Below are 11,392 nucleotides of genomic sequence, written 5' to 3' on the forward strand. Positions count from 1 at the left end.
AAATAGAAGAGAACACAAGATGTAGGCACGTTGCCAGGGCAAAACCCCACTCTAGGGAAAACTCGGTTAAAATTCTTCCTTCAGTAGATTCAAGATGAGACGACCAAGGCCCTTACAACTTAGACTCGAGACTACCTCCATCCATCAAGTCAGCCTTGTCATGTCAAACTTTATTTTTATGGTAGTCTATTCTTTGCTCCTATAGCAGACAACCTTCTTCACACTTGTATCTTTGAAGAGATCATCTCTGCAACCAATCCGAGCTCCTTCATCCACTGTGATACCGAGACTTGTCTATTGTGATAACACCACTGTAATAGCACCGAGTCATTGTAACATCAATGTAATAGACTATGCTATGCACCGAGACCTTCTCACTGTGGTAGCATCGAACCCATTTGCCGTGGTAGCACCAAGATATCCCCCCTGAAATAGCACCAATCCATACCCTGTGACATATCTCCGAAACTCTGTCTTTAATCTCCACTGTAATCGCACTTGCTTTAGAGGTCTTGCGAAATTGTGTCTGAAATCAATCTATAAGTTTTTGTTGACTGTGTTTATGCGAAGTCCTCACACTTGTATATATAGTTGTTGCCATATGAAAATAGGCCGACATGTGATCATGAAGAGTTGTGTCACTGTATTAGGCCGACATGAATCTTTTGAACAGTTGTGTCTTCATAAGGTTAGGCCGACTTGAATTTACTTATGGAAGCCAACTTGATGATGAGTCCTTCGACAACAAGGAGACTTTGATGGATGGAAGAGTTTTCAAACAAAATTTTGTTTGACAATCCTAAAGCCTACAATGGAGGCTTGGCCTATAACAATTGACCCAAGCATGAAACCCATACTTTAACAAGTCAATTAAAATAATAATAAAATTCTTTTTGATTTCTTTTGACAAATATATTACATTTTGATTTCAAGTATAATTATGAAGACCAAACCGAGTCACATACTTCAACAAAGACCAACTCATTCCAATTGAATTGCTAACTGCCACCTTGTTTTGTAGTAAAATTTATGAAGGCTCCACTTGATAGAAGCTCCAACTCTATGCATGCTAACTTGATGATTATTCTAATAAACTGGAAATAACTCATCCTAACTGAAGTCTAACTCATGAGGACAACTCGAGGCTTCACTGGTTAAGGCAGAAGCCAAAAGACCTTGATTGCTACATTTTCAACAACCCTCACACATGACAAAATCAAATGGAAATGTTGCAATCCCCAAAATCCTGAAAACTATTAAGTTTGCTGAACTTTGAGTGAAATCTAAAATTTTATTTTCTCCATATGAAATCCAATGAAGGTCGAAACCACTTTGAAACATCCTGAATCAATTCATGGTAATGTTAAAAACTTAAAAATTTACGTAAAAGGCTTTAAGAATTTAACATTATCATTGGTTTCCAACATTGCTGGGATTGACTTAGGTTTTTTGTTTAGGTTTAGGGTTTAAGAGGGGCGGGTTGGTTTTATGGCCAAGTGGGGATGTATTGGAAGGAAAACAACCCTGGGTTTTTTCCAAAACCACTTGAAAAATTGCCATTGGTGGTCTTGGACTTCCCCACAAATGTGAGATCTAACCGGGTCGATTAGGGTTGGAACCATACCAAACCAGTCGGTTTGATACCTAACCAGTACAAACCGACCCTCCAATCAGATTTTTCTACTGGTTTGTTACCTAGGCCTATCTACTCAATTGTTTTGATTGGTTTCCGATTTAGATCAGCCGATTTGGTACCTAAGCAACAAAATATATATATGGGCCTTGGCATAGTCAAAACCCTAATTTGCACTTATCTCCTGGGATTTCCTTTGTGGATATGGTTGATTTGCTATTTTGGGGTTTTGACCACATCCTTTCTTTTGGAGTGCTCCATCCAAATGGCATCTTGCTCATTCATCCATGGAGTTGTTTACGATGGAATTAACATTTGTGGAATGGTTGTCTGCATGCATGCATTTTTGGAGGGTGCATTTCATGTGGACACTTGGCATTTTTGGTGGCCTGTCCCCTCCACAAGCATTATTTGGTGCTCATTGTTGATTTGGGGTAGCATTAGATGTGCTCTAAGCTTCAAATTTTGCAGGGAGACACATGTATTCCAAAGAACCCAGAAAACGTTTTGGAAATTACATTCAGAAGTGATTTTATTAAAATAATTAATTTTTTTAATGGGGTTCCTAAGTCTAAACTTAGGAAAATTAAAATATTAATGGGTATTAATCTAATTAGGGGTGAAACTTCTAGAAAAAGCCACAGATCAAGCCAAAACGATCTGAGCCTTTGATTATGTTTTAATCTAGGTTGTTGGTTGTCCAACAGGAAGATATAAGAAGGGACTTGAGGGTCATTTGGAAAACACACCGAGAGATAGAGAAAATTGATTTTCTAAAGTGAGAAGTTCTCAGGAGGAAAAATCGATTGAAGAGATCTCTTGTAGTTGAGGGGCAGGGATAGCAGCTTCCGGAGAGAGAGATTCTCAGCTGGAGATACATCAACGGAGAGAGGCCGTGAGTGATCCAAAAGCCTTGACACAGAGGCTAACGTAGGGCTCGAAGGGCCACGCAAAAGCAACACAGAGGGATAGAGAGGAGTTCGAAATCTGCAGAGGAATTCGAATTTCAGAAGCCGGGAGCTGGGGTGTGAGATCGGGAGGTAGAAATCGAATTTCCCGGGCAACGGATTGACCAGCCAGAGAAGTGACACAACACCCAGAGAGCTTGACGTTGGGCTGATGTAGACACTGTGCAGAGGCAGGTAGAAAAGCCAGGGGGTAGTTAGTTTGGGGCTAGATCAACTAGGATTTCTTAGTGATTGTGTGAGGTAAAACTCACAAAGCTTCTGCGAGTATTTATCTCTGTAACTGAATAACCCGAGGTATTCAATGATGTATTCAGATTTTGCTACTGCTTAATAATAATAAACCCTCAGAGCTACTGCATCGGTTTTCCCGCATTTGGTTTTTCAGGGGACCATTGTCCAAAAATAATGGTGTCCTATGTGTTTCTATTTTCCTTGTTTAGTTTCTATGTTTCAGAATCATATTTAATTTGGTGTAGGCTGCTTCAGTAATTTACTTAAATGTTTCAAGAAGAAATCTGAAATAAGCTTGTAATGTTATTTACAATCTAGGAGAAGTAGATTCCACTGGTTGCAGTAGGATTCCTAAGATTGTTAGATCTAGGATTTTTCACAAGGTATCAAAACTATTGATGTGAAACAAGGAAGAGCAGATCTAGCACTGAAGCAAGGGCCAACTTGCTGCAACAAGCAATAGTTCGAATCCCCTAAGGGATTGCGCAGTTCTAGCCAGGAGGGTTGTATTTTCGTGGGTGTCTCTCTCAAGTGAGCCGATAGAGAGGTAAGACTACCAGATCGAGAATTTTCGGAGGCAGAGGGAGCTACGCAGAGCCAGAAAGCTAGAAGGGTGCAATTTTCTGCAAGGTAAGTGTTGGGCAGAAAAGCCGTCAGAAGGAAGAAGCAAATCGCTCAGTGAGGGAATACTTCCTTAGTGATTTCTTGCTAAGGAAATCAATATTTCTCATTTGCTGAGCAGTAGAGGAGCAACAACTTACCAACTCTATCAGGGAGTGTGTAAGTCAGCATAGGAGCTACGCAGTAGGGAGAAAGAGAGAGTTGTTCGACATTTTTCGGAGGATATGACAACTAGTGGATTGAGGGATCAGGACAAGTTGTACGGGGCTTCCAACTATGCCATTTGGAAGGCTAGGACGACTTTCCTTCTAGATGAGCATGCCCTCAAGACGTATGTTGATAATGTGGTAGCTGTCCCTGCGGATGTAGATCTGCTGAAGAAGTACAGAGCTGAGATGGTTAAGGCAAAGAGGATGATCCTGGATGGAGTCAAGGATTACATGGTGTGCCACGTTGCTAGCAAAGGGACTGCTAAGCAGATGTGGGATGCTTTGGCCACATTGTATCAGAGATCTCCCGAGCAGTGGAAGATGTACTTAAAGCAGAAGCTGAGATCTGCTCAGATGCAGAAGGAAGAACATGTTGATCCATTCCTCATGAAACTGAAGGAGACTCGTGATGAGCTGTCGATTGTAGGACATACACCTCAGGATTCAGAGTTAGTGAGACTGGCTCTAAATTCCGTCTCGCATGTGTGGCAAATCTTTGTCCAGAGTATCCTGAGTAGAGCAACATTGCCAAATTGGGATTAGATGTGGGCAGCTCTGAAACAAGAAGAGCTAAGGAGAGACCTGCTCAAGGTCGAACTTGACGGGAGCAGCAACAGCAGTGGGTTGAAGCGCAAAGTAGAGGAGGAGGATAACGTAGCCCTTGCATCAAAGGGACAATAGGGGCAACAAAGACGAAAGAAGGACGTCTCCAAGGTGAAGTGTTTCAGATGTGGCAAGATGGGCCACTATGCATCCCAGTGTCCTTTGAAGAAAAAGGACAAGGATGAGAAGCATGATCCTAAGGTTGTAGCCGCAAAGATCGAACAGGAGGAGGAGTTCGCCATGACAACCAAGATACCTCCAGGAGGGAGGTGGGCTGATATAGAATTGTAGTTCGATAGAGCTACAAATGGGCAGGATCCTTGAGAAGCCCACCTCTTGGATCATCACCTTGCTACGGGAGCCCATGATCAGTAGTAGTGGGATGGTGGAGTTTTAGTTGGTACCATGGAGTGTTGATTCGACAGATGCAATGGTTAGTAGCGCTAGAATGTGAACAACGCAGAGCAGAGAGGCAGCAGTGCGAGGAGGCACAATGTAGAGCTTCAACAATGCAGTGGCTTCAGAAGAGAGCGTGGGACTAACAACAATCAGGATTTCAGCACCGAGGTGTATCCACTAGATACTTGTCCAGTTTTGGGTGTTTTCAGTTGCTTCTCTCAGCAACTAAGTTGCAGTACAGATGCAGTGTTAGCAGTGGTAGTGCTAGCAGCATAGCATATGCAACATTTGAGAGGAAGCTATAGTACAAATGTAGCATTGGCAGTGGCAATGTCAAAGGTAACGGTACAGTAGCAGCATCAACGTAGTAGTTGGTGGACAGTGTGTCAGACATCAACAACACAATAGTTGGTGGACAGTGTGTTAGACATCAATAACACGGAGGATGATGCTTCAGAGTCAGAGCAATATGCAATAACAGTGTATTGCTAGAGCACATTCCTCGCTAAGAGAGAGTGTTGATTTGGGGTAGCATCGGATGTGCTAAGCCTAAAATTTTGCAGGGAGGCTTGGGCACAGGTATTTCAAAGAACCCAGAAAGCGTTTTGGGATATTCTACCTAGAAGTGATTTTTTTAAAAATAATTAATATTTTAATGGGGTTCCTAAGTCTAAACTTAGGAAAATTAAAATATTAATGGGTATTAATCTAATCAGGGGTGAAACTTCTAGAAAAAGCTACGGATCAAGCCAAAACGATTTGAGCCTTTGATTATGTTTTAATCTAGGCCATTGGTTGTCCAACAGGAAGATATAAGAAGGGGCTTGAGGGTCATTTGGAAAACACACCAAGAGATAGAGAAAATCGATTTTTTGAAGTGAGAAGTTCTCAGGAGGAAAAATTGATTGAAGAGATCTCTTGTAGTTGAGGGGCAGGGATAACAGCTTTCGGAGAGAGAGATTCTTAGCTAGAGATACATAAGTAGAGAGAGGCAATGAGTGATCCAGAAGCCTTGACGCAGAGGCTAATGCAGGCCCAGAAGGGCCACGCAAAAGCAGGGCAAAGGGATAGAGAGGAGTTCGAAATCTACAAAGGAATTCGAATTGCAGAAGCTAGGAGCCGGGGTGTGAGATCGGGAGGCAAAAATCAAATTTCTTGGGCAGCAGATCGACCAGCCAGAGAAATGACGCAACACCTAGAGAGCTTGACGCTGGGCTGATGCAGACATTGCGCAGAGGCAGCCATAAAAGCCGGGGGCAGTCAGTTTGGGGCTGGATCTGCCAGGATTTCCGAGTGATTGTGTGAGGTAAAACTCGCAAAGCTTCTGCCAGTATTTATCTCTGTAGTTGAATAACCCTGTGAAGTATTCAATAATGTTTTAAGATTTTGCTATTGCTTAATAATAATAAACCCTTAGAGCTGCTACACCAGTTTTCCCGCATTGGGTTTTTTTGGGGACCATTGTCCAAAAATAACGGTGTCCTATGTGTTTCTATTTTCCTTGCTCAGTTTCTATGTTTCAGAATCATATTTAATTTGGTGTAGGCTACTTCAGTAATTTACTTAAATGTTTCAAGAAAAATTTGAAATAAGCTTGTAATGTTATTTACAATCTAGGAGAAGTACATTCAGCTGGTTGCAGTAGGAATCCTAAGATTGTTAGATCTAAGAATTTTCACACTTACTACTAATATTTTTGGATGAGGGTGAATTGCCTTTGAGGGGCTAGTTTTTACATGTTGTAACATTGTCAACCATGGATTTGGGAGGAATTTACTACTCCATTACTATAATATTTATTTGACTTGTCATGGAGTTCATTGGAAAGATAGTATATTTTTTGTATGAGAGATTTAACTCACTCTATATATAGAGGAGTTCCTCTCCATTTGAAATCAATGCAAGGGAATTAACAATAGAGGATTGTGAAGGAGATAAGTGATAGGAGATTGTAGAGCTTGGAGATGATTGATGTGGAGCTCCGTTGCATATCAAATTCTTGAAGACTAATGAAGAAGTGAGGTGTTGATCTACTTTGTTGTATGGTTATGTACACACTCTTCAGTATTGTTAATTGTGTGTGGAAAACCTTTTTTGTCATCTTAATTTGAAGGCCTATTAATGATTTTTTTTTTCTCATTTAGGAGTAAATCAATGTGAGGATATTCTCCCTTTTTCTTTCCTTTCTGCGATATGTCTGATATTTTTCCTTCCATCTAATAATTTAATTGCTGAAATGGAATTATATTTCACCTTAATATGACAACACCCTCAAATTTATTTGATGAATAACAACCTAGCTCTTGTAGATTAAATTTTCACGCATTAATTTTCAGCAAACACTGAAGGCTGCATCAAATTAGTTCCTTTTACCTCAAGTTATCACCCAAATGATGTTATGTTTCAACAAGTTCTTTCATCCCAAAGGTTGAATGTAGTAATCTAGCTCTTTTTACTATATACTACCCATCCAAAGTAGTTGATTGTTATGCATTAGTTCCTTCATTCATGCAATATTCACGATTCCATTAGTCCATAGATTGATAGGCATTGGTCCCATATCACCCAATTTCCTTGTTCCCTCTTCTTTCTTTCCATATTCTTTTCCCATTTCCATTTATATTTTTATGCTACAACATACATTTTATCAAGGCTCAATCTTCAAAACACCTTGTGTGTCCACTCCATAGCCCTAGCAATCTTATCGTAGGGAAGCCTCCTTGAGTTGGCGAAGAGTCAACCAAAAGAGAGAGGAAGAGCCACCAAGGTGATAGTGGATAGCCTTCCTAAGTTGCACAAAACTAACACCTTGGTGATTCAGACTTTACACTTTTGTAGGTGCTAGATTTTGTTGTAACAGGATCCAACAGATAATAGGTTGACTGTCCAACACATACAGGTTAGCCTTGCGCAAACCCTTTAATAAATGTTTATATAACCTTCGTTTGCCATTTTCCTCAGCAAATTGTTGCGGCCAATAGTACATCATAGGAGTAGTTTGCAGGTTAAGATGTAGGTCGTTGGCATATATTGCAGAAGGAGCAGGTTAAGGAGTATAGGGCCGATGTAGAGCAAATCTGGAGGGTTAAGAGATGAGCTTTGGGGATGGACATGAGTTGGGTAGGTCTGGGGCCAACTTGAACATACCTGCAAGTCTGGGGCTGATGTGGTCAACTCTCATGCAGTCAAGGGTTGAAGTACGTCAGAGGTACTCATGTAGATGGTGTTTGGGGCTCTGATGTGATCAGGTCTCACATGTTCAAGGGTTGAAGCACGTCAGGGAAGAGTCCCTCGGAGAGAGATTAATAAAATTATCCTATCTTATCTTGACCTTCTTGGTGGTAAGATGTGTATGACAAGGATCTTGTTACTGGTTAGCATAGTTTCTTGCCAATCGGATAATGAAAACAATGGAGGGAAAGGCTAAAAGGAGCTGCTGACAGGGGCAGTCTCCAGAAAGTCCAACCGTGAAGAGAACCTATATATTTTATTGTTTTCCCCTCTTTATTTAAGGAAATTATCTATTTTTCTTTCATTTTGGTTGTGCACATACTTTTTGAACATATGTTGTGAAGATGTAAAAGTAAACCAAGAATCACTACAGTTCATTGATCAGATATGATATGGTAGTATGGGGCAATCCTCAAACTCCAATGCTGCTGGCAATATTATTAACAACATACAGGTATTACTGTATCCCAGTATCATGAGCTATTCTCATTGTGACTGGTGGCATGCATATGAGGGAATGGTCTGTGCAACATGAAAATGGACCTTTTGCCTTCGTCAGGGCTTGAGGTTAGCAAGGTTCCCACTTGTTTTCCAAAAAATTGTGGTTCCATTTTAATGTTCAAGGGGATAAATAAATAAATGCTAGAAAGCAACATAGCTCTCTTCTTTCAAAAGAATTGAGACTTTTGTAAGGGAGGAGGATATTATGGGATATTAGGATGATTGGGTCAACCTCATTTGTCTTATTGCTGAATAAGACAGCTGGAAATGTCTTAACAATACGTAAAAGTTGTTTTAAGTGTATCCTCCCGTTGCAATAAGACACAGTTGTTTTATTTAATTTGCATAAGAATTTCCAATACAATACAGGATAAAAAGAATTTTTGTTTTGAAGCAGCTGACTGATTCATAATTTTTTTTCCTGAATTTCTTTCAGGATGACGATCAGAATAAATGTTTGCCTTTGGGCATGCCTGAGATAACAGTGGGAGAAACAAAAGAAGTGGCAGAAAATTTAGTGATGCGAAAGCTTCTTGTATGTTCATTTTCATGAAGGGTTTAATTGTTTCCTCTCATGTCTCTTCGTTTTGTGGAAAATACCTGTTTGATGAAAAATAAATTTGCTAATATGCTTTGGGATTCCTGCAGCGTGGCCCTCGTTACTTCGATCCACCAGAAGAGCAGCAGCTATGTTATAATTGTGGTGAACCTGGTCATCGTCTGGTTGATTGTACTGTAGAACGGCACAAAAAACCTTGTTATGTTTGTGGAAATGCTGGACATGAGGCAAGGGATTGTGTACAGGTATGTCATTCTTAATGTGGTTATGCAATGCACATGCACATATTGTGTGTGTGTGCGCGTGTGCACGCACATGTGCTTGAAAACTCCATGTTCACAGCTACCAAAAATTTATGTATGGATACATGTATTTGTGTTCATGTTAGTAAATACCTGTGGCAATTGCCATGATAGATGAGCACATTAATGGCAATGCATATTAATTGCTTTCAGAATACAATTCTGATAGGGTATCCCTTCAAGCATTCAAGTGTTTGTGCATATAGGTGAATGTGTTGGCAAGGAATGAAATGTGTGTGTGCAGAGAGAGGAGTGGGGGGTCACAGTTCTTGATATCGACAGTGTGCGCTGTTGACTTTTTGAGTTGATTGCAGGGTCTGGAATGCTTCATTTGCAAAAATGTAGGTCATTATGCTAAAAATTGCCCAGAAAGGAGCCTGAAAGGTGAGAGGAATAGTAATGACCCAGCGATATGTCTTCTCTGTGGTGATGTGGGGCATGACATGATGTCATGTAGAAATGGCTACAGACCTGAGGACTTGAAGGTTTGTACATGCTTCCTGGTACTGAGGGTTAGTTGCATTTTGGAATCTTGGTGGCAATAGCCGAACAGTAACCATATTATAGAGTTTGAAGCTTTTACTTTGAAATGTTACCCTTTTATTCTCTTGAAGCTATGATTTGTATGGCTTTCATCTGACTTGCAGGAAATACAGTGTTATATTTGTAATCAGTTTGGTCATTTATGCTGCATCGATGTTATGGATAGTTTTACAAGAGATCTTTCATGTTACAACTGTGGTGCAAAGGGCCATACTGGTCAGGTAAGTCTTAGTTTTTTTATTTGCAGAAAAGACAAACTGACATATTGTAGTTTTTACAAATTCAGAATGTTGAAATTTTTGATAAATACTTTTTTTTCCCTTGTTTAGGTTAATTTTCAAAATTCTCACAAGAAATGCTTTTTGCCTTTTTTTAGGGCTGTGCAAAAATCCGGGGAGGAAAGGGCAGTGCAAAGACATGCTATAGATGCGGAGAAGAAGGACACTTTGCTCGAGGCTGCAGAAGAGATGATAAGGTGGGAAATGATTAAATGTTTTATAAGTGTGCATTTCGTGTTTTAGATGATAATTTTTGCCATATATACTTGCTTTTAAGTTTGTCGCAAGTGTTCTAATGAAGCTAAAAATATATAAAATATTATTAGCATGACAGGATTCTGTATGATGTGGTGTAGCTTGCTCGGTGGATGCCTGATTCAACTGAACCTGCCAATGAATGGTCCCAAGATGACACTGGATTCTTTGGTTTTAAATCAGTTCCTCATGATTTTGGTAAATTGCCCCGATGGACAGATATGGAAGTTGAGGGCAGAAAGGCTGCAACTCCTGGGGAGTTTATGTCAAGGAATGGACGGAGATTCAAATATGAAGAAGGCTCTACCGGTTCAATGCCTTATCGAATGGGTACCTGGAATCCCCTATAAGAACTCTAAGCTTTGGAGATTGGGAAATTGGCTCTGGCAGTGGTGGACAGTATTCAAAGCCATTGCATACACCAAATAGTTCACATAATTCTCGTGGACACCACAATAAATATTCTTCCTCGAAGTCCAGGAAAAGAGATGGTTGGAGAAAATCAAATAAAGATTGAAGTTTCTGGAAATGTGAGGTTCATTATTTGGAACTTTTGTATCAAATTTTGAAGACTGAAATCCTGTCATGTATACAGCATAATGTGGCATTTCACAACTCACCTAGTGCGAGGAGCAACTCTTAAAATCTTGTAAGCTTTTCTTCATTGTTTCATTTCTATTGCAGTAGCTAAAAATATAGAGTATATATGCATTTCAAGGTTGTATGGATTTAAAGCATTTTTACTATTCTTAGTTTCCTTGTTTGTAATTTTTAATGCTTTGGTTTGACCTGTTTTCTACACATTTTTGAAAATTTAGGTGAATTATTCTATTCATTTCATGTTATTTTGATGGAAAATTCTGAAATCTTGATATAGATACAGAAAGGATACACATTGCTCTTGCTTTATAATTTCTGTTTTTTTTTAAGTCAGAAATTTTCATTTATAAGGAAATATTACATCGCTGTCCACTGTTTTGCAAAATTCTACCGGCCTCACTCTTACCAGATTTGTTGGCCAGTAGGAAATTTCCAAAATTGATTACACCAAGCCAAAAG

At 39.8% G+C, this 11,392-nt stretch overlaps 1 protein-coding gene across 1 annotated transcript in view; it reads left to right on the top strand.

Annotated features, from left to right (window-relative positions):
• Positions 1–10,795, top strand: part of LOC149229400 (uncharacterized) — a 39,287-nt gene extending 28,492 nt beyond the window's left edge. Inside the window, exons 2-7 of the mRNA XM_089378618.1 lie at positions 8,833–8,931; positions 9,045–9,200; positions 9,572–9,742; positions 9,905–10,021; positions 10,177–10,275; positions 10,435–10,795. Of these exons, the coding sequence (XP_089234744.1) occupies positions 8,833–8,931; positions 9,045–9,200; positions 9,572–9,742; positions 9,905–10,021; positions 10,177–10,275; positions 10,435–10,683 (891 nt within the window). The 3' untranslated portion in view covers positions 10,684–10,795. The remainder of the gene's footprint in view (positions 1–8,832; positions 8,932–9,044; positions 9,201–9,571; positions 9,743–9,904; positions 10,022–10,176; positions 10,276–10,434) is intronic.
• Positions 10,796–11,392: the final 597 nt, after the last annotated feature.

This window comes from Pinus tabuliformis, chromosome J (assembly GCF_031772625.1).
Source record: "Pinus tabuliformis cultivar Carrire ecotype Pingquan chromosome J, CPIR1, whole genome shotgun sequence".
Lineage (NCBI taxonomy): Eukaryota > Viridiplantae > Streptophyta > Pinopsida > Pinales > Pinaceae > Pinus > Pinus tabuliformis.